Raw genomic sequence first — 23,686 nt, 5'->3', positions numbered from 1 at the left:
TTATGCGTATGCCATCCGAGCCGGTTGAATATAACTCGAGCCACCATCTCCCATTGGTTGCACCCAGTAACCAAAGGCTCCCTGGAGTCCGTAGGAGTGAGTAAGGACCACGTACGGATCCAAGCAGTAGCTCTGAAGATAACCTGCAAAAAAGTTAAGTTGTGTTGTCTGTTAAAAATCATATCATTTCTGCAGTTCCATATAGCCCATAATAGCGCACATATTCCAATCCGAATACGAGCTGCCGTGATCTGTTCAACCCCAGCTAACCACGTCCCAAACAAAGATGCGATATCTATTGGAGGAGTGATATTAAAAGCAATATGAATCGTTCTCCAAAGTAACTTGGCAAGTGGGCATTCGATAAATAAATGTTGTATTGTCTCATCCTTAGTGCAAAAGCAACACCGCGAGTTACCTACCCATCGCCTCTTAAGTAAGTTGTCCTTTGTGAGTATTACTTGCTTGTGGACAAACCACATGAAAATTTTAATCCGCAAAGGAACCTTAACCTTCCATATATGAATTGACCTTGGGATGGGTCCGGAATTAATCAGATCCGTATAAAAAGATTTCACCGTAAATATCCTATTTTTAGTTAACTTCCAATGTGTGGAGTCCGGCACGTCGGAGAGTTGAACTTCAATCAATCTCCGAACCAGGTGCATCCAGGCTGTCCATCTCTCACCCACTAACGTACGTCTGGACTGGATGTTCAAGGGAATAGTTTGAAGGACGATACCTACGTAATCTTCCTTACGTTGCACAATATTGTAAAGGGTAGGATATTGTAAGGCCAGAGGTGTCTCTCCTAGCCACGTATTCTCCCAAAATCTTGTTGACATCCCGTTGCCAATCAAGAATTTGACCCTACGAAAGAACATATCCTTTGTTCTCATAAGTCCCTTCCAGAACGGTGAATCAGTTGGTCTGATGGTTACCTGGGCAAGCGTTTTGGAGTGCAAATATTTATTGCGCAGGATTTGAGCCCACATGCCCTCCGGCTCTGTCTCTAACCTGTACAACCATTTGCTCATAAGGCATTTATTCTTAATTTCCAAGTACTCAATGCCGAGGCCCCCTTGGTCTTTAGGTCGAGAAAGGATATCCCATCTGGCGAGACGGTATTTCCTCTTGGCCTCATCAGACTGCCAAAAGAAACGAGATCGAAAGAAATCTAGTCGCTTTCGGACTCCTTTCGGAATTTCGAAGAACGAAAGTAAAAACATTGGCATGCTAGTCAATACTGAGTTAATCAAAACTAGTCGACCTCCATATGACATCAACTTGCCCTTCCAGCAGCTGAGTTTTTTTTTCAATTCGTTCTTCAATACACTTCCATTCCTTATTGGATAGTTTACGGTGATGAATCGGAATACCCAAGTAACTGAATGGTAAAGCACCTAATTCGCGTCCAAACAATTGTCTGTAAGTATGTTCCTCGTCTTTGGCTTTCCCAAAACAGAACACTTCGCTCTTATGAAAATTGATTTTTAATCTAGACAATTGTTTGAATAAACATAAGATAAGTTTCATGTTACGTGCTTTAGCCATGTCATGTTCCATGAAAATAATAGTGTCATCAGCATATTGTAGAATGGACACACACCCCCCATCGACCAGATGAGGAACTAGACCCTCTACATGGCCATGGTGCTTGGCCCTACCAATAATGACGGCTAGCATATCTGCCACAATATTGAACAGAAGAGGTGACATGGAATCCCCTTGTCGCAACCCCTTGTGCGTCTGGAAGTAGTGACCGATATTATCGTTCACCTTAATTCCGACACTACCTTTCTGGACTTGAGTATCCACCTGGTTCCTCCAGGTTTCACTAAAACCCTTCATACGCATTGCCTGCTGAAGAAAAGGCAATTTGACTTTATCATAAGCCTTCTCAAAATCCACTTTTAAGATAACCCCATCTAGTTTCTTCGAGTGAATTTCGTGAAGCGTTTCATGTAGGACAACCACTCCTTCGAGTATGTGTCGTCCAGGCATGAAAGCTGTCTGACTAGGCTGAACCACTGAGTGAGCAATTTGTGTCAATCTATTGGTTCCTACCTTTGTGAAGATTTTAAAACTCACATTCAGCAGGCAAATGAGCCGGAATTGTTCTATCCGGACCGCCTCATTCTTCTTCGGTAATAACGTTATCGTACCAAAGTTGAGGTGAAACAACTCCAAATGGCCATCGAAAAAATCGTGAAACATAGGCATAAGATCATCTTTAATGATATGCCAACATTTCTTATAGAATTCAGCTGGAAACCCATCTGGTCCCGGTGCTTTATTCGGCTTCATCTGAGTAATGGCCAGATGAACTTCTTTTTTAGTAAACGGTGCAGAGAGAACATCGTTCTCCGCTGCCTGTAATTGAGGTATATCATCAATCACAGGCTCATCAAGAGACACCGTCGAAGTATTTGGAGGACCAAAAAGGCCTTTATAATAGTTAGAAATATATGCTTTCAGATTCTCATGCCCCACTATTGTTCCCTCGTCCTGTTCAAGTTGTATGATCTTCTTTTTCCTATGTTTACCATTTGCAACCATATGGAAGAACTGTGTGTTGTCGTCCCCTTGGACAACCTTAAGCGTTTTCGCACGCAACGCCCACTTGAGTTCCTCCTCTCTCAAGAGAGCACGAAGGCCTTGCTCAGCCTCGGACTTGGTTCGATGCTCATTAACAGAAAGAAGCGTGGTTTCAACCTTTACACCTAGTGTCTCAATGAGTTGAGTTAGACGTTCTTTTTTCTGTTTATAAATCCCACTCTCATTTCTGACCCATCCTCTCAGAAATTGTGAGAGATGTCTAATCTTATTCTGCCATCTCTCGATAGATACGCGGAAGTAGCTCAACACTTAATAATAACCTACTTAGAAAGACAAACCAGCGTGTCGTGGCATCATCTCATCTTCCCCAACAAAACAAAAACCATTTAATCCTATGATGCCAGATCGGAGTAAGACCATTTGACCATGCAAAACGTAAAGAACTGCCAAGTTTGGAATTTCCTCGGGCTGCCGTTAGTACATTGACTCGTTTGTCGTACACTATACAGCGCGAGTGATACGCGGCTCATTCTGCGTAAAAATAAGGTGAAGAAAGAGGAGCTCCCGGTAAGAAGCCAAGCCCGTGGCCGTCCCGAGGAGAGGTCAAACAAGATTCTCCGGCCGTGTCTTCGATAATGAATTACTCCTACGTACTATCACTGGCACCCTCCAGCACCACAGATTCTCTCAGCCCAGTGCCTGGCCACGAGCAGTTGGTGAATTGGCATCGGCAAAGCTTAACAAAATCTGGCACCGATTTTTTGAGTTAAGCCCAGACTGAGATAATAATCCACCTTTGCACGGGGGTGTGCTGTGCATGCATGCACAACACTTGTAGCTAGTGCATCGATTCAGCATTTGTCCTTTTGTTCTTATTTTGAAAACGATTCAGCATTTCTTCCCAAACATTTCCGACGCAGCAGCTTGACAGCACTAGGTAGCCTCCCTAGTTGGCTGTATATAAAGCCACGAGAAACAGAGCCACGAGGCAAGGGACCTCTCACCCCTCCCATTTCCCTTCCCTACCTCGGTTCAAATCACCCACGCCGCCTCAAACTCGAGCTCGAGCCCGTCGGAGAAGCTCCTCCTCGCCCACCGTCGCTCTGACCGATCCATCGTCATGTCTCCCGTGGTAGTCGACCCATCCAGGGCCTCGGCGTGGGGTCTTTGATCCGAGCGACGCCGGCACAGACGATCGACGGCGCGCCTCCCCTTCACCGCAGGTAAGAAAGACTGCTGCTCCTACCTGATCTGATGAAGCTCAAACTGTTCTGTTCTTGTGAGCCGTGAACTTGGTGCTTCTAGTCGCCGCCGATCGCCGTGGCCAGAACCAGATGCGCTTGCTTGCTAGTTCTTGCTGATATTCCATTTCCTTCTTGTTACCGAAGCTGAGGCGCGCTGGAGTCCTTTAGCCCCAAACATCAATCACTTGGCAATCGCATGGTGGTAAATTCACAGCCGTGAAAACACCAGCCAGGTACTAGCATGAGACATGACACATTTGACTAAGATTCCCAGCACCATGGTTGCCAAAAACTCCAAAGGGCGATGTAACTTGCTGCTATTTTCACATGCAACAAAGCGAGAGACGCACATGCGGCTCTTAAATGCCCAGTAGGAGTACAGCAGTACTAACTGAAGTTGGAGTAGAGGTTGTCGAGTAGCTAGGCCAAGCACATTGGTATCATTATTTCATGCAGCCGCGGAGGGAAAAGAAAACAAACAAATGGGCGATGTGCCTCCGCAAGTGTGATATCCTCGGAGATCTAGCCACTGATCTGAAACGATGGCAGGGCTGCTGCACACACCCATGCACGCAGAGGAGAGGAGTCAGGAAACCTCGGCTCGGTAGCGCTGACACGAGCTATGCGGTGATCCACGGTGTGAGCGTTAAAACTCTTCTCTTCTCGTCGTCAAGAGTATATATACTGCCATATGCATGGATGCATTTCTGTCCTCTTTCGATCTTCATCGCTAGGGAATGGTCGAGTTCATCTCTAGGGATCAGGGAATGGTTGAGTTCCCGGGTGTTTGACCTCGAGTGCTCATGCTTGCGTAGCCAGTAGCCTCGCCTATTTCCTATGCCGCCAACGCCTAGCAGAATCTTTCCGTCTCTTTCATGATGGCAATAGGCCAACGCGTATACGCGGATATACTCTACCCCCAGACCATTAAGAATTCTTGAGATGGAACTTTATAACTACTATGCCTTTTTCCAAAGGAAATATATATATACAAGAGTAGTAGTATAGATGTGTGTGCGCATTGCTTTCAGACAAACCACACCCATAAAAATAGGATACCCTGAACTGAAGGAGCTTGTCAGGAGTAGGTGCCAAATATCCAGTCCATTGCTGACATCACAAGACTTTAGGACGGCAAAGCTATGAAATTTTCGGACGGCGTAGCTTTTGCCGCTTCCTTCCTAATCATGCCTCCTTTTTGGTAGATTATGCCCTAATAAACGCTAAATAGTGGAGTAATAAAATAGGAGACCTGTCCTCTTTCATGTACAGTACTCCCTCCGTTCCTAAATGCAAGTCTTTTTAGAGATTTCACAACAAACTACATACGGATGTATATGAACATATTATAGAATGTAGATTCACTCATTTTACTTCGTATGTAGTTCATAGTGAAACCTCTAAAAAGACTTACATTTAGAAACGGAGGGAGTATGTCCTATGGAGATGTTTCGTTTCTTTCTAACAAAGAAAGCTACTGACGGCTTCAAACTACTAGTATAAAATTAAAAATTCAGACAGGGCCCCCGTGGACCAGTTTGTGGTAGCGTACTAAAACTAAATCATTGGCATTAGAAGAATTGAGGTTGCTTTGCTTAACCAGGTCGAATGTACATTAAACATGAACGAAGCGTGCAAACTTGGCCGTGCCAATAATCATCTACTACCTGAATGCAATAATTCGGGGACAAGGACACAGCAGGGTTTTGCACTGCACCGTATTTAATTGTCGCCTGATGCGCACCACAGTGGGATTGATGGCGACCCTCGTCAGTTTGGTTACGTAGTACCGTACGTACTTATATCATAATATCGTCTCGTAGTAATGCTTTAGGTGTACTTGGAAGCTGTTGTTACTGTTTGGTTAATGATGTTTTGGGTGCTCAATCAATCATGTACTGTATGTAGAGACAAATCACAACATAGTATCAGATATTGATATTCAGATTCCTGCAACACAACCTTCAGAGCGCCTACGCCCCCGACTCCCGTGCCGCTCCCGCGGGCGGCCCGGGAGTTAACCCTAACCGCCGCCGCCAGTTCCTCACCTCCGGCTCTTCTCCCCTCGCCGCCGCCGGCATGGGTCGCCGGGCAAAGCCCGCGCGGCCTGGCGGCGGCGGGGCCCTCTCCACCTCTGTTTCGGGGCTTCGCGGCGCGGGCCGTTGGCCTCGGCGGGAGCGTGTGGGGTCGCTCTGCTCAAGGCAGCGCGGCAAGACGGCGGCGCGGCATGTCGACGGCGCGGCGCAGGATGGCCCTGGCGCGCAGGTCGCGACGCGGGTTGGTTCTGGCGCGCAGGTCGTGGCGCGGACGTGAGCGGATCTGGCGCCTGGAGGGTTCACGGTGGGCGGGGCGTCTGCGCCTGGCCTGGAGGGCGCGCTGTGGTGCGGCTCGGCTGCGCATGGAGGTGCAAGGCGGGCGTGGGAGGTCTGGGCGGCCCAGATCTGGCGAGCGCAGCGGCACCGGCTTGGGCGTCGCGGCCCCCTCTCCCTTCCCTTGACGGGATCTGGCACGCGGAGCTTCTGGCGGCGCGGCGCGCCTAGGCTCTGGCAGCAGCCCTGTTCTGCGGAGGTGGCGGTGGTGGGTTGCTTCGTCCGGTGGCAGGCGCCCTTGGGGTGCTCACGGCAGGGTGTGCGGCGGTTGTCCCCGGAGCCTTGCGCGGGGCGCAGCAGGATGGAGGATGCTGGTGGTGCATCGACTCTGGCGGTGGCGGCGGTGCGAGCGCAGCCATGGCGGCGGCGGCGCTGCGAGGCCTGGCCAGGAAGGGACTTGGCGGGCAGCGGGCGTTCGGCTGCTGCCGTGTGAGGCGTGCGGCGTGTGTGGGTGCCGGAGTGTGGTCGGAGGTGCGGGTTCTGATCCATTCTGGTGGCAGTCCCCTGGCGCGGGTGAAGGCCACTGTGGCGGATCTGGCTGTGCACCACTCGGTGGTTGCTGCGGTTCCTAGTCGAGGTTGAAGGTGATGGCTTTAGGCGTGTTCCCTCGGCAGTGAGGGGGGCTTCGATGGCAAGTTGCTGCGGTGACGGCGGTGTGAGGCATCTGATCGGGACTGGCCGGGATCTTTGGGACGTGGAGGTGTGCGGTGCTACGGATGAAAATCTTGTTCGGTTGTGGCCGGACCGACGTTGATGGCACCTACGGGTGTCATTCACCTTCCTGGAGGCTTCGCCGAGTGCAACGCCATCTTCCTCGCGACCTTGTATCGGCAGCTGTCTCTGGGGCGAAAGCCTTGATTCGTAGAATCGGCATGATGGCAACGTCCTTGAGGTTGTTACTCTGTTGGGAGCATTGTGCTCGGAGACTCGAGGTCCCATGATGCGCTCCTCCGGCGTTCACCGCTGCCCAGATCTTTCTCCTTCGGCGCCATGTACGGTCGTCGTCGGCTTATCCAAGGAAGCTGGAGTTGCTGTTCTTCGAAGGTCTTCAGCGTCGGCCGAGACGCGGCAAGGGGTTCGGTGTAGGGCAGGCGTTTTGTGTCGTAGTTGTGTTGTGGTGGTTTTGGTTGTCCTTGTTCGATCCAGGTGTGGAGTGGGTCGCCTTCGTTGTTCGCAGCGACTGGTTGACGTTGTTGTATGTCTAATTTCTCTTCTTCTATAAAGCTAAGGTACGCAATTTGCATACCCTCAAAAAAAAAGATATTCAGATTCCTCCTGGTCCGACATGTTCCATCCAAGCCACTCAGGCACGTACTCGTAGTACCACCTCCAGCTCAGCCTCGTCGTCCAATAATGAAACAGAGGAGGAAGAAAAGAAAAAACACAGTCGTGGTCTAGAGGAAACAAAGCGTGAAAGAAGGCTAGGGCATTATTTGGAGTTGGACCCGTCTTTATCATCATCTGGTGTACTTGTCACAAACAAAGCAACCTATCCAATCCACCACCCAAAGGGAGGGACCCCAGGCCTTTGAATGGCTCGTATCTGTGCCAAGCAACAAGTAAACGTACCTAAAGGCCGGCAGTTACTGCGGCCCGGCCCGGCCCGGGCCCCCACACGCGAAGCTGCAGGCAGGCAGGCAGGAATCGGGCAAGAGATCCATGGCGCGTACGCCGCTGATGCCTGCTACAGTTTCCGGCTGTACCCGTCCGACGTGTCTGCACAGTAGCCAGACCGGAATGGGAAGCCCCACTCCACGCACCCAACACAGCTGCTCCTACGTCCCCGCGCAAAAGCGAAAGGCACGCCACGCCACGCCACCACAGGGAGAAACTCCTCATTTTGAAACTCAGCGGGCTGTTTTTTTGTTGCTGCTTGATCATGGAGTTTATGAGATTTATTAGCGTCAAAGTATATGCACGCATATTTTACCGCTGTGAGCATCTTTGTGAAACTGAGCGGGCATATCATCTTAAATCTTAACAGGTATGCCTCGCCACTGCCAAACTTTGGTTTTCTATTTCAGGCGGACGCATTTACTGGCATGTGTCCATGTCCAGAGGCTTAATTTACAGCACGTGCCTGTCTACATTGCCAGTTTGCTCGCCACTGTGCTCAATCGCCTTTTTATTTCTTCCCAAACACCGCTCTCGCGCAAAAACACCCCGTTTCAATTGCCACAAGTATTACTTTCGTCGTGATGACATGACCCATGTCGGCCATTTCCTCGGCTCCCGTCGCCTTGCTCACCTCTCACAATGGACAGGCGGCATGAGGCGTTGACCGGTCGGAGCGGCCGGGGGCGCTGTGCTGGCTCGATGTCGCGGCGCCACGGACGGTTCCACCACGGCGCCGGCGGCGGAGACGGGGACCAAGGCGCTGGGCCGGCCGTGGTCGACCACGCGGACTGCACTGCGCAGTCGTGCCGCTCCTGCGTGGCGGTGTCGCTGGCGGACTGCATCGCGCTGGGCTGCTGCCCGTGCGCGGTGGTGAGCCTGCTGGGGCTGGCGCTCGTCAAGGCCCCGCTCGCCGTAGGCCGCCGCTGCGTGCAGCGGCTGCGCCGGCGGCATGGGAAGCTGCAGCACAAGAAGCGCGTGCGCGACATGGACCTTGCGGGCGGCCGCCCTGGCCCTAGCGCCGCTGGCGCCAAGTGTGCGGGCGGGGGCGGCCACCGGGAGCCTGGTCCCGGCGAGGCCGCGTCAAAAGGTGAGGACGACGTGGCGACGGCGGCGTATCAGGGCGCGGCCGCGAGCGAGGAGGAAAGGGTGTGGCTGGAGATGTACCAGGTGGGGCAGTGGGGCTTCGGCCGCTTGTCCTTCTCCGTGAACCCGCCTCCGAAGGCCGGCCGCAACGCCGACGGCGACGGCTGCGAAAGCGACGTGTGAGATGGCCAAACCGTCCGCCCGCCGATGCTTCGCTGCTTTTCCGTACGGTCTGTCCCTGTCGCTGAGGCACGGACGGCGCGCCGGCGACAAGTCAGAATTCCATCGTGCTGGCCGTCCGGCATTCGCATTTCTCTGGCCAAAAGCCAAGGGGGAGCAGAGCACCGAGAAATACTTCCATGGCTCGCTGATGTCCAGCAGATGATCCAACGCAAAAATCGTTGGGGATGATTAGGAGAAGCGGCAGCATGGTGTCCTGGTCGACTGCTTGGGAGCCTCGTGATCATGTGCTCCCTGCTAGAAGAGCTCAATCACAATGGTGAGCCGGGACAGGCCTTCGGCTCCTGCCTTGTCGAGTGTTCATTCTTTCTTCTGTGTCTATGGGTTTGGGGAGCTCGATTTGTACTTATGAAAATTGTACATAATTTGTGCCTTCGAGGTCTCTAGATTTCTCCCTTTGGGAATCCCCTCCCTGTATATATTTCCGGGAAAGATTAAGAGTTCTTTTTTTTTAGCATCAGTACAGACACAAGCGCTCATATACATGCGCATACACTCATCTTTATGAAGGCACACACGCACACCCTACCCCTATGAGCACCTCCGAGAGACTGAGCCGGCATATCATTTTGAGATTTACGAAGTCACCGTAGGCGTCTCGTCGTCGATGGGAACGTCTTCTTCCACTGAAAACGCATTGCCGGAAATCCTGAAATAAATCCAGAAATAATGCGAGCACCAGAATTTGAACCCTGATGGATTGGGGATACCACTGTCCAAGGCAACATTTGACAAAATCAGTTCCGTTGAAGGTTCGAAATAAAATCAGTTCCATTCCATTAGCCTGCTGCTTAGGAAATGGGTGCCTGCGTGCAGTAGATTTAGTGTTCAGAAACTTGTGCTGGACTATGTGCAGGGATTTTTTTCTTTTCTTTTGAGAAGGGGAGTACCCCGGCATTATGTTCAGAGACTAGTGCTATGGCTTTAATCATGTAGGGAAACCGGGTACCTGAGTTTCATCGTTTCCTCAGCCAGAGTACGAAGGTAAATGAATAATAATTTGTTTTGTACTCCCTCTGTGAACTAATATAAAAGCGTTTAGATCATTAAAATAGTGATCTAAATGCTCTTATATTAGTTTAGGGAGTATGTTCTTTCGAGAACATACAAAAGACTTGCGTATTACTCGAATGAAGGGGTATAATGCAAGACTGGTTTTACAAACATCCGCGGAATACGCCAACTTAGGTGAATTCAATTCAGTATCCCCAATGGAAAACATTCAGTAGGGAGGTGACCCGGTAAGGCGGTAATTCTGTCTTATTTGAAACTTCTTTATACGGGCTTGGAACAAAAACGAGCAATAGGCCTTTTTTACAGACGTGCCAATTGATGGGCCGCAAAAAGGAAAACGTCTTTTGCTGGAAAGAATGTGTTTTTAAAGGAAGCAGTGTTTCACAACATGCTTTGCAAGGGGCGTATCCTCGGGTTCGTACGTTTCGATCTTCAGTTCACACCCTTTTTTTGAGCAAAGATAGATTGGCTTTATTGATCATTAATAATGTTTACAGGAGTAACGGTTGGATCATGAGGTGTGCTCAATCATAGATGTCTCCATTGAGGGAGAGAAACACCAAGCCTAGCTATATTTTGAGCTTCAAAATTGGAAACTCGAGGTTCAAAGGAGAAATTACATGACGTAAATACTCTAACAGATTCTAAATCTCTTTGATAATGCCGCCATAATTTCCTCCAATGTCTTGGTGAATGTGATTGACGACCTGTTTGTAGTCCGAAGCTACGTGAATATGTTGCATTCCTAGGTCTTGTGCAAATGAGAGCGCTTACCTGCAAGCAAGGGGCTCCAATGTGGAGGGATCTACCAGACCCTGGATGACCAATAAAGAAGAACCCAAGTAGGAGCCATCTCGATCACGACATATGGCAGCAACAGTGCCCACATTGTGATCAAATGAAACACCCGTGTCCACATTTATCTTAACATGTCCTCCCGCTCGTGGAATCCATCGCCCCCTAACCTGAGCTGGTGGAGCGCATGATATCGCATGTGTCTCGGGGGGCACGTTGAGCTGGTCTAACTCAAATACGAACTTTGTGACATATGTGGAGCATATAGACTCTGATTAATCCCCTTGTGTATGAGTTTCCTTCGTGCAAACCCAAGTGTCCGTAGAGTGAAAGACATCTGAATTCTCGCTAACTCATCATACTTTAAAACCTCCATCATGGAGAAAAGCTAGCTTCTCGCTAACGGTTCTGTCGTAGCGATCATATGTTACAGTAGGTCATGGTCTACCAATGCCCAGACGCACCGTGCCATAGTGCATTCTAGTAGGTTGTGTTTTCAAGAATCTTGCGCTCCACATACAAAGCACTTATCATGGTGCGACATTTTTCTCTGCTTTCAGACGTCCTCAGTTGGGAGCGAGTTCTTTGCTAACCTCCAAAGGAAAACTTCAATTTTCGCTAGCACTACAACATGCCAAAGTGTAGACCAAAGTTTTTTTCATTTTCAGTATTATTTGATGAACAAGCCCGCTCTTCCAGCCAGTCTTCTCGCCACTTCTTAATGGCAAAAAACCAAGCGAACGAAAAAAATTCCCATTCTTTTCAACGTTCCATGACCAAAAGTCGTCCATAGCCCGCATGCAAATAGGAATCTGAAGAATAGCAGTTGCATCAAAAGGTAGAAATACCAGTTCAATTAACTGTGAATTCCATCTTGCATTTTTCCTTGATCCAATAGTTCCGACACCAAATGTGGCAGCTGAGAATTAAAGATATGATGGGCCTTGTATTCTCTCTTCTTGGGATCCAATTCATGTTCAATATCTGCACACTAGAGCCCATTCTGATCTGCCTAATTAGGCCCATTTTCAAAGTGTCAATACCTCCAACACCGATCGCTAAATTTGAGAAACATGGCTACCAAGTTCAGCAGAGAGAAAAGTCAGTGTTGGGGTAATACACCGCTTTTAATATCCTCGCACTCATCGAATCTGGGTTTTGTAATATTCTCCATGCTTGTCTAGCCAAGAGAGCTACATTGGAAATTTCAAAGTCCCAGAAACCCAGGCCTACCATATATTTCAGTCTACTCATTGTGTCCCAAGAAACCCAGTATGGTTTGCGATGATCTTTCCTGCTTCCCCACCAAAATGCTTTGATCATAGAAGTTAATTGTTGGCATAGCCCCCTAGGGAGTTTAAGCAGGACATTGAGTACACAGGGATAACTTGGGCAAGTGATTTGACTAATACCTCCTTAATAGCCGCCGACAGGAGTTTCTCCATCTGCCGGTGTCAAAACTGGCGGATCTCGGGTAAAGGGTCCCAAACTGTGGACCTTGGATTGGTAGGGAACACTGGACGTGGGACACGATGTTTACCCAGGTTCGGGCCCTCTCTAAGAGGTAAAACCCTACGTCCTCCTTGATTACATTACTTGTGTATCAGGGGATTATAGAGTAGATCTACAACAAGATCAGACAAACTAAACCCTAGCTAGTAGGATGGTTATTGTTCTTCTAGCCTCTACGGACTAAGCCCCACACTCCAAGGCACAAAACGTCTTTGGTTCGGATATGGTGTGGCCCAGCAGTCCGGCCCATAAGAGATAGGCCGGCCTCCCAAGGACCCCCCTAATCCAGGACTCCCTCGGTAGCCCCCGAACTAGCCTTCAACGTCGGCTTCTTATAACTCCCGAGACTGCAGGCTCCGGCTTGCATGTGAGTTCCTTTTTCCCGAGTACTTGGAACGACTCTCCTCCTTCGAATGGTACTTGATTATGTTCGGCCATACGCCGAGTCGTATCCGAATTCCGAACTATCTGCTTCTCTTAGCCTTTATGGCCAATCGTTCGAATGCGAACAGTATCTTTGACTGACAACTTTAGGCGAAGGGTCGTGTCTGGTCATAAACATGAAGACTCGATGCGTGACACGAGGCCACTCCTTTGATGACACGTCCCTTCAAGGTGGAGATCGTGTTTCGTTTTTAAGGTATTTGATCAATGATTCACAGTATCCCACTCGCGCATAACGCTACGAGTATATCGGGAAGAGGCGAGGTGGGTGACACATTTACATGACTCTTGGTATCACAACCATCTATAAAAGGTAGTAGCTACAGTTATCTTCATGCGCTTTCTTCCTCTTTCCGTCGTAGCCTTTCCCAATCTTCAGAGCTCTAGTGCCCTGGTTCAAACCTCCACGGAACTCCCCTACCCGCACTTGGCGATGGCCGGATCTAGCATGGGAGGCAAGTGGAAGGCCTCGATTGTCACCAGTAAAGACATCAAGGATTTGAAGCGTGCCGACTATCTTCCGGCCACCATCGTCCACCAGGCCCCACAAGCAGGACAAGCTATCCCCACACTGTAGCCTGGTGAAAGGGTGGTGTTCGTCCCCCACTTCATCCGGGGGCTAGGCTTCCCCCTCCATCCTTCGTACGAGGGTTGATGTTCTTTTACGGATTAGACTTCCATCATTTGGCCCCAAATTCCATCCTCAACATCTCAGCCTTCATTATCATCCGCGAGGCCTTTCTATGGATCCCTCCACACTTTGGCTTATGTCTAAAAGTTTTTAATGTGAAACCGAAGATCGTGAACGACCAACAAGCGGATTGTGAGGGGGGGCATGGTGGGCAAGCTAACTCGCGTTGAGTGGCTGGTGGGGACATTCATAGACACCCTCAACATTTGGCAAATAGAGTGGTTTTATACCACGGAACCACGCGATGCAACTTGGGAGGCAGACCCCAAGTTCAGATCCGGAGCACCCACGAGGCTAACCTCATGGACCAAAAAGGGCCTTGACTGGGGGCTACCTGGAGAGGTGGAACTACTGCAGAAGCGCAGTACCAGTGTGAAGGAGGCGGGTGTCAAGCTGACCAGCGTGATACAAGTGATGCTCCATCGTCGCCTCCCCCTTTGCGAGCAAAGGGACGCCCCGATGTGGGCATGCAGGTCCGAAGACCCTGTCACTGTGCACAATTTCCTCGACACTACTTATGAAAAGCTGTGGAGGACGCTTTTCAAGCCCCAAGAAGAGGATTGGCTAGCCGAAGACGAAGAGGACGTCGGCCTTCACGCCGAGAACCCCCCTAAGAAGGTAACGAGACTCCCATTTGCTTTTAAATTCAGATGTTCGTGTCTCAGTAGATTTATCTCTCATATTCTTACTTCGACAGGATGGCTTGCGAAGGTGATGCGGAGCATCCCTCGACTACCCGCACTGACACTCCATCACCACCGCAAGCACCGAGAGGACCAATGACAAGAGCACGCGCACGCGCCATCAAGAACGAGGTTGACTCTCTCCTCTTCGAGTTTCGTTCAGTTTCACATGAGAATTGGATTCTACCTCAAAGAGACTCGCTATGCATTCTTAGGCACCAAGAAGACGATCGTGAGAAGAAGATGGACACTCGAGCATCCACAGAGCAAGGGAGAGGAGAGGAGAACAAGAAGAATGAAGGGGAGAAGCTCCTGGACACCCTGGGTGCCCGGACGGAAGGACCCCGGGTGCCTGGACTCAAGGACATGGGGAGGCCCGAACCCCCTGGACACCCCGGGTGCATGGACGGAAGGACCCCGGGTGCCCGGACTCAAGGACATGGGGAGGACCGAACCCCCTGGACACCCCGGGTGCCCGGCCATCTCGGCCCCGGGTGCCCGGCCTCTGCCTGGGCCGCGCCCCAGCCGGCCCCGGGTGCCCGGCCCCCCACCAGGGCCTCGCCCAGCCCGCCCCGGGTGCCCGGCCTGCCACCTGCCGCCCCCAGCTTCACCCCGGGTGCCTGGGCCATCAACCCTGGGTACCCAGCCTGCCCCGCCCAGCCACCTGTGGCCGCCCGGGTGCCCAGGCCTTGGACCCCCGGGTGCCTGGTCCTCCATCAGCCGATGCCCCTGACCGGTCTGGGTGCCCGGACTCCCCTGGAACAACCCATGTACTTTTGGCCTTTTGGCCCTTGTACCCCTCTCTTCCTCTTGTTGCGTCCCTAGCCTTTATATACTCATCTCCTAGCTCATTTGGAAGGTTAGAAAAGTATTTTAGATCACCAAAGAGAGCGTTGCTCCTTGTATCCCCTCCTCTTTGGAGATCAAGCCCCCACCTAGGGAAGAATCCTTTGGATTGTTAAGGCCTCCTCTTGGAGAAGATCATCATCAAGACCCCACCTAGTGGGAAGAACTTACCTAGTGCTATTTTCCTTGAATTGTTCATGTAATCTTGTGGATCTCAAGTATGCTACTCTAGTGGATGTGATATTTGGGTTTGTTTGAGTGTTTTGTGCCTTGTGTTCTTGAGTGTTCTTCCTCCTTTTCCCCCTCCAAGTGTGAAAAGATCCCCTCTAGGGTTTCACCCTACAACATCTTGCTATCATGAGCAAGGTTGATTCACATCTTGGAGTCCCATCCCCCATTTGCTAGCTTGATTTTGTTGTTTTCGTCCAAATTCGAAATTTCCCCACAAAAATAGCCCCAAAAAATTTTCTTGCAATTTGTTGGATCTTGTGAGATTTGGTTGTTTTGGTCCATGGATTTGATGTTTGGCAAGTGGATCTGGCCCCTCCCCAACAATCCCCACCCTTCCCACCACGAAATCCACCGAATTTTGCTTTTCCCCCAAAATTTCCGCCCAAATAGTCGACCGTCGGGTGCCCGCACCTTGAACCACCGGGCACCCGCACCCCCGGGCCATTTCCCCCTGACCACCCTGGGCACCCGCACCCCCCTGAATCAGCCCAACTACACCACTAATTTGACCATAACTTCCAACTCCCAATTTCGTTTTTTGTGTTCTTTAGCTCGTTTGGAAGCTCTTCATATCCCCCATGCACTCATCTCATTACCACCACCATTAGCCCCCATCCAAAAATCATCACAAAAACACACACCTTCCGCATTTAACCGATTTTGAGTTGCAATTTCCGTTTCCTAAGGTGTTTTGGCTACTTAGGAGCGTGTGACATCGTCATCACCATCATCATCTCGGAGTCATCTTCACCGCTAACCGTAAGAAAGGACAGTAACCTCGACGACACTTACTTCTTACCTTGCTTTTGCATTGATAGCCCGAGCCATTTTGCGTTGCTGACCCATCAAGACTAGCAAGTTGAGAATTGCCGGGCTACGCTATTGTGCACCATAGTGATCATGTTATCATCTTTGTGCCATAAGTCTCTCCCGTGCATATCTTATATACTTGTCTCATATCATATTCGGCTCGAGCATCAAGCATAGAAGAAAGAAAATAAGAAAGAAAGAAAAGCTTTTAAGCAAAAGAGGAGAAACAAAGAGCTTGTAAGCAATAGCATTGAGCCATTTGCATAGTTATATCATCTTGGTCATCGCATACATAGCATAGTTGGGATTGAAGACGACACGTTTCTCTCATAGGTTAGTGCACAAGCGTATCTTGCCCATTTGAGCAATCGAGCTAGCGTCTCTCTAGCATTCACAAAACAAGAGCATTTTCCGTGGTTGCACATTTTGAGCTCACCCCTTGGTTGTGCGGATCCCATCTATCTTCCGTGCGTGTGTTCCTAGTGATATACTTGGGTTTGATCTTTTTGCTTTACTTGCATTTTTGTGAACCTTCTTGTCGGTGTCAAAACCAGCGGATCTCGGGTAGGGGGTCCCGAACTGTGCGTCTAGGCGGATGGTAACAGGAGACAAGGGACACGATGTTTTTACCCAGGTTCGGGCCCTCTCGATGGAGGTAAAACCCTACTCCTGCTTGATTAATATTGATGATATGGGTAGTACAAGAATAGATCTACCATGAGATCGGAGTGGCTAAACCCTAGAATCTAGCCTATGGTATGATTGTTGTTCGTCCTACGGACTAAAACTCTCCGGTTTATATAGACACCGGAGAGGGCTAGGGTTACACAGAGTCGGTTACAATGGGAGGAGATCTTCATATCGTATCGCCAAGCTTGCCTTCCACGCCAAGGAAAGTCCCATCCGTACACGGGACGGAGTCTTAAATCTTGTATCTTCATAGTCCGGGAGTCCGGCCAAAGGTCTTAGTCCGGCCATCCGGACACCCCCTAATCCAGGACTCCCTCAGTAGCCCCTGAACCAGGCTTCAATGACAACGAGTCTGGCGTGCAAGTTGTCTTCGTCATTGCAAGGCGGGTTCCTCCTCCAAATATTCCATAGAAGATGTTGAATACCAGGGTAGTGTCCGACTCTGCAAAATAAGTTCCACATTCCACCGTAGAGAGAATAATATTTGCATCAATCGAATCAGCTGACATGTTCCGCGGCGTGACATCATGCCACGACCAGGCTTTTATTCATTTTACCGTTCCACCTCGGCGCGTTTAGCGAGGCGGTTTTCTTGGCACGTCTTGTCAAAGTAGAGATCGTGTCCCCTTATCCCGGGATTCTCATCAATACGGGCGTGGGTAACCCAACCGTGACTTAGGTATGACTCCCTAATTGAAAGCGAGTCTCAAACGGTTACGGGGAGGGATCTTGGTATTCACCTCCTTCATAAAGGAACCAAGGCCCGGCTCCCTTGTTCTTAAATCAATCAAATCCGCCCCTCGCTTCGAGTTCCAACATCCAAAGCTATAGTTTTAGGCGCTTCGGACCTTCGAAGATGTCCGACTCCGACCCTCAAGGCCGGTGGATGCCTTCCTCCATTACGGAAGAAGATGTGCGAAAGCTAAGAGATGCCAGGTATCTAACCGGCGAAATCTCGCATAGGCTGCCTACTCAAGGGCAAGCTGTTCCTGCTCCCCAGCCTGGTGAAAGCGTGGTGTTCGCATCTTATTTCCTTCGGGGACTAGGTGAGGGAGTACCGGACTAGGTTGAGCTCTCCCTCGTCGGGGAGCCGGTGCGCGATGTTGCTGGACAAATATCCGGCGCTGCGCAGCTTCTGGATCTGCCCCTCCATGACGGAGGAGGCCATCCACTTGCCTCCCGCTCCGGACATGGTTGGAGAAGGTTGAGGTGAGATGTGCGGACTTGGGCGCTGGAGCTCGAGTTCGCGGAGATGGATAAGCCAAGGAGGAAGAAGGCGCAGGTAAAAGGGTTGGATTTTTATCCCCTTATATGGACGGGCGAAAACATGTGTCCCCACCGGCCTAGTAAAACTCGCTTATCTCCCAAGCGCCGCAATCAATGGCGCGGTTGGGTTACCCACGTCCGTATTGATGGGAATCCCGGAATAAGGGGAACACGATCTCTGCTTTGACAAGACGTGCCAAGGAAACCGCTTCGCTAAATGCGCTGAGGCAGTACGATAAAAACGATTCTAGTAAAGGCTTGGTTGTGGTGTGACGTCACGCCACAAAATACGTCAGCAGATTGAACTTGTGTAATATTATTCTCTCAATGGTGGTACGTGAAATTTATTTTTGCAGAGCCGGACACTATCCTGGTGTTCACAATCTTCTATAAATTATTCGGAGGAAGAACCCGCCTTGCAATGCCGAAGACAATATGCGCGCCGGACTCGTCGTCATTGAAGCCTGGTTCAGGGGCTACTGAGGGAGTCCCGGACTAGGGGGTGTCCGGACAGCCGAACTATCATCATTGGCCGGACTCCAAGACTATGAAGATACAAGATTGAAGACTTTGTCCCGTGTCCGGATGGGACTTTCCTTGGCGTGGAAGGCAAGCTTGGCGATACGGATATGTGGATCTCCTACCATTGTAACCGACTCTGTGTAACCCTAGCCCTCTCCGGTGTCTATATAAACCGGATGGCTTTAGTCCGTAGGACGAACAACAATCATACCATAGGCTAGCTTCTAGGGTTTAGCCTCCTTGATCTCGTGGTAGATCTACTCTTGTAACACACATCATCAATATTAATCAAGCAGGACGTAGGGTTTTACCTCCATCAAGAGGGCCCGAACCTGGGTAAAACATCATGTCCCTTGTCTCCTGTTACCATCCGCCTAGACGCACAGTTCGGGACCCCTACCCGAGATCCGCCGGTTTTGACACCGACATTGGTGCTTTCATTGAGAGTTCCTATGTGTCGTCACCGATAGGCTCGATGTCTTCTTCGATCATCAACAACTACGTAGTCCAGGGTGAGACCTTCCTCCCCGGACAGATCTTCGTATTCGGTGGCTTTGCACTGCGGGCCAATTCGCTTGGCCATCTGGAGCAGACCGAAAGCTACGCCCCTGGCCGTCAGGTCAGATTTGGAAGTTTGAACTTCACGGCTGACATCCGTGGGGACTTGATCCTCGATGGATTCGAGCCACAGCCGAGCGTGCCGCACTGTCATGACGAGCATGATTTAGCTCTGCAGCCGGACAGTACCTTGGAGGCCGCACTCGAGCCTGCTCCGATCTTCAATTCGGAGCCGGCTGCACAGATCGAGGACGGATGGCTAGACAGCGCCTCGGGGGCTGCAACCTCTACGGTGATAGAGCCGAACACTGACCTTGTCCCTCACGAAGCTCGCGGCTCCGAGGCGCTGGACTCCTCGCCGGACTCCGAACCTCCCGCACCCCCTCCGATCGAATCCGATTGGGCGCCGATCATGGATTTCACCGCGGCGGACATCTTTCAACACTCACCTTTTGGCGACATCTTGAGTTTGCTAAAGTATCTCTTGTTATCAGGAGAGCCCTGGCCGGACTGTGGCCAAGACGGTTGGGATGCGGACGACGAAGAAATTCAAAGCCCACCCACCACCCACTTGGTAGCCACTGTCGACGATCTAACCGACATGCTAGACTACGACTCCGAAGACATCGACGATATGGACGACGATGCCGGAGACGACCAAGAACTAGCGCCTATCGGGCACTGGAAAGCCACCTCATCATATGACATATACATGGTGGATATCCCAAAGGATGGGAATGGCGAAGGGGCAGCGGAGGATGACCCCTCCAAGAAACAGCCCAAGTGCCGGCGTCAGCGGTGCTGCTCTAAATCCCGCCATAGCAAGAATGAAGATTCCGGCACCGGAGATAATAACACCCCAGATAGTGCCGAAGACAACCCACTCCAGCAAGATTCAGCACAGGAGGATGGAGACGCCAGCCCTCATGAGAGAGCGGCAGAAGAAGAGGTAGAGGATTATATGCCTCCCTCCAGAGACGAGGCGAGCCTCGACAACGACGAATTCGTCGTGCCTGAGGATCCCGTCGAACAAGAGCATTTTAAACGCAGGCTTATGGCCACGGCAAACAGCCTCAAGAAAAAGCAGCAACAGCTTAAAGCTGATCAAGATCTGCTAGCCGACAGATGGACTGAAGTCCTCGCGGCCGAAGAGCATGAGCTCGAACGCCCCTCCAAAAACTACCCTAAACGCAAGCTGCTCCCCCGATTAGAGGAGGAGGCGTACGAACCTGCATCACCAGCAGACAATACGGCTGATCGACCACCCCGTGGTCGCGACAGAGAGGCCTCTAGGCCCTTCACCAGAACCGTACCCCGGCATCGCTCGAAAAGCACAAGGCCACAGGGGAACGCTCCGGACTTGCGAGATATATTGGAGGATAAGGCAAGACAATCAAGATCGATCTACGGATCACGTGGACGCCCCATGATACGCTACGACAGCCGTCGCGCCGGACACAGTAAGTCCGGGCGGGCCGAACAAAACAGACAAAGCTCTTTTGAGCTCCGTCGTGATATCGCCTAGTACAGAGGCGCCGCACACCCACTATGCTTCACAGATGAAGTAATGGATCATCAAATCCCCGAAGGGTTTAAACCCGTCAATATTGAATCTTATGATGGCACAACAGACCCCGCGGTATTGATCGAAGACTATCTCCTCCACATCCATATGGCCCGCGGTGACGATCTTCACGCCATCAAATATCTCCCACTCAAACTTAAAGGACCAGCCCGGCATTGGCTTAACAGCTTGCCATCAGAGTCAATCGGGAGTTGGGAAGACCTGGAAGCCACATTCCTTGATAACTTCTAGGGCATGTATGTGCGACCACCAGACGCTGATGACCTAAGCCACATAATTCAGCAGCCAGACTAATCAGCTAGACAATTCTGGACACGGTTCTTAACCAAGAAAAACCAAATCGTCGACTATCCGGATGCGGAGGCCCTCGCGGCCTTCAAGCATAACATCCGCGATGAGTGGCTTGCCCGGCACCTGGGACAGGAAAAGCCGAAATCCATGGCAGCCCTCACATCACTCATGACCCGCTTCTGCACGGGTGAGGACAGCTGGCTAGCACGCAGCAACAACCTCAGCAAAAATTCTGGCAGTCCGGATATCGAGGACCGTAATGGTAGGTCGCGTCGAAACAAAAACAAACGCCGCATTAACGGCGACAATAGTGAGGATACGACAGTCAATGCCGGATTCGGAGGCTCTAAACCCGGTCAACGGAAAAAGCCATTCAAAAGAACCACTTCGGGTCCGTCCAATTTGGACCGAATACTCGACCGCTCGTGCCAGATACACGGCACCCCCGAAAAACCAGCCAACCACACCAACAGGGACTGTTGGGTATTCAAGCAGGCAGGAAAGTTTATTGCCTAAAACAATGACAAGGGGCTGCATAGCGATGACGAGGAAGAGACCCGACCGCCGAACAATAGAGGACAGAAGGGTTTCCCCCCACAGGTGCAGACGGTGAACATGATATACGCAACACACATACCCAAAAGGGAGCGGAAGCGTGCACTCATGAATGTATACGCGATGGAGCCAGTTGCCCCAAAGTTCAACCCATGGTCCTCCTGCCCGATCACTTTTGACCGAAGGGACCACCCCACCAGTATCTGCCACGACGGATTCGCCGCATTGGTTTTAGACCCAATCATCGATGGATTTCACCTCACCAGAGTCCTGATGGACGGCGGCAGCAGCCTGAACCTGCTTTATCAGGATACAGTGCGCAAAATGGGCATAGACCCCTCAAGGATTAAACCAACCAAGACAACCTTTAAAGGCGTCATACCAGGTCTAGAAGCCAATTGTACAGGCTCGGTTACACTGGAAGTGGTCTTCGGATCCCCGGATAATTTCCGAAGCGAGGAGTTAATCTTCGACATAGTTCCGTTTCGCAGCGGCTATCACGCTCTGCTCGGACGTACCGCGTTTGCAAAGTTCAACGCGGTGCCGCACTACGCATACCTCAAGCTCAAGATGCCAGGCCCTCGAGGAGTCATCACGGTCAACGGAAACACTGAACGCTCTCTCCGAACGGAGGAACATACAGCGGCTCTCACGGCAGAAGTACAATGCAGCCTCTTAAGGCAGTTCTCGAGTCCGGCCGTTAAGCGACCGGACACGGCTAAACGCGCCCGGAGTAACCTACAACAAGACCACCAGGCACGTTCCGACCACACGTAGCAGTGCGGCCCCAACCCCAGCCCCTGCAAAACGTCGAGACAGGTCCTTCGCATACACCATTACGCTTTGGAGATACCATGGGCATGGGGAGAGGGGCACGACCAACATAGGCCTAGAATGCGGCTCAACCACACCAGGGGCTCTCAAGTGTGTCGTTCTTTTTCTCTTTTTTCCTTTTTATTTTTTACCCATAGGACTCCGTTCGTCAGAGGCCCTGTTCGGTAGCAGACCTGCCGAACTCACGATGCAACAGCCAGGGAAGGAGAAAGGCTACAACGAATATCCATGTGGTCTCCATTAAGAGCATTAAATTTGTTTCATACACCATTCCGTAGCCTACCCCTGGAGGGGGGGACATGTTTCATAGTCCCATCCCCTGCTTATCGCACCATTTGTATCGTTCTGCATTCACAGTAGTTCTTTTCCTTGAATAAAGCAATGCAGCACCTTTTTCGTTTCCAATTGCCTTTCTTTCTTATACATATGTTCACTTATGACATGTTGCATCCGTACACTTTGGTACGGCTAAATACACCAGGGGCTTATGTTTCCCGCAATACGGTGTGATAAGTCCGAACACTTTCACAAGTGCAGCACCCCGAACTTATAGCATTATATGCATCGGCTCCAAATCATGTTCTTGGGTCAATAGTTGGGTTTGCCCGGCTCCCATGTTTTGGTACCTTACGTTCCGTTGTATCGGCTAAGGTAGCACTGGGAGAACCACTGCGATTGCGCCCCAGTTGAGCTGGGCGAGCGCCTCAGTGGAGAAAGCTAAAACTGACCGTCATGATGAGGCGAGAGCCGGTCGCTGTTCGAGAGGTTTCTTGTGAGTCCCTAAAGACTTATGCCGCTTAGAGCGAGGAGCCGACTTTGTCCAGCCCAGGCATGGATAGCGCCCCAAATTCGGCCTTCCGAATACTAGGGGCTTCACCGAAATTTAAAATTATAGAATTCTATGGCTAAGTGAGAGTGTTCAAGCATTATAAGTCCGGTTGCCTTGTTCGTTGTGTTGAGCGCCTCCCTAGATGGACCCAAAAATGGGAACAAGAGTGCACAAATTTATCCCGAACAACCCAGCACTCGTGGCATGGGGGCTGAAGCCGACGACTTGGCATCTCTCAGATTTGATAAACAGCCGCACAGAAGGTAATATTTTAAATTAACAAGCGTTGCTTAGCGCATATGAACTAAGTTTTCAGCGCACAGGATAACAAAATGTGAGTTTACTCAAAAATTACATCTTTGGAACACTCACCCGCAATAATGCGGGCACCCTTCAGGATAGTTTTATAATACATTTC

General features: G+C 50.7%; 1 protein-coding gene across 1 annotated transcript; it reads left to right on the top strand.

Annotated features, from left to right (window-relative positions):
- The first annotated feature begins 3,559 nt into the window (after positions 1-3,559).
- Positions 3,560-9,565, top strand: LOC119276460. The gene is made up of 2 exons (XM_037557510.1): positions 3,560-3,782; positions 8,437-9,565. Exon 2 carries the CDS (start codon positions 8,489-8,491, stop codon positions 9,053-9,055), a length of 567 nt encoding a protein of 188 aa, XP_037413407.1. The 5' UTR covers positions 3,560-3,782; positions 8,437-8,488; the 3' UTR covers positions 9,056-9,565.
- The last annotated feature ends 14,121 nt before the right edge of the window (positions 9,566-23,686 follow it).

The sequence above is a fragment of the Triticum dicoccoides genome, chromosome 3B (assembly GCF_002162155.2).
Source record: "Triticum dicoccoides isolate Atlit2015 ecotype Zavitan chromosome 3B, WEW_v2.0, whole genome shotgun sequence".
Lineage (NCBI taxonomy): Eukaryota > Viridiplantae > Streptophyta > Magnoliopsida > Poales > Poaceae > Triticum > Triticum dicoccoides.
The sequence above is the reverse complement of the archived record's forward strand: the minus strand, read 5'-3'. Positions and strand labels throughout refer to the sequence as shown.

Coding starts and splice junctions, on each gene's coding strand:
- LOC119276460 (XM_037557510.1), top strand. CDS start 8,489: ATGTCGCGGCGCCACGGACGGTTCCACCACGGCGCCGGCGGCGGAGAC.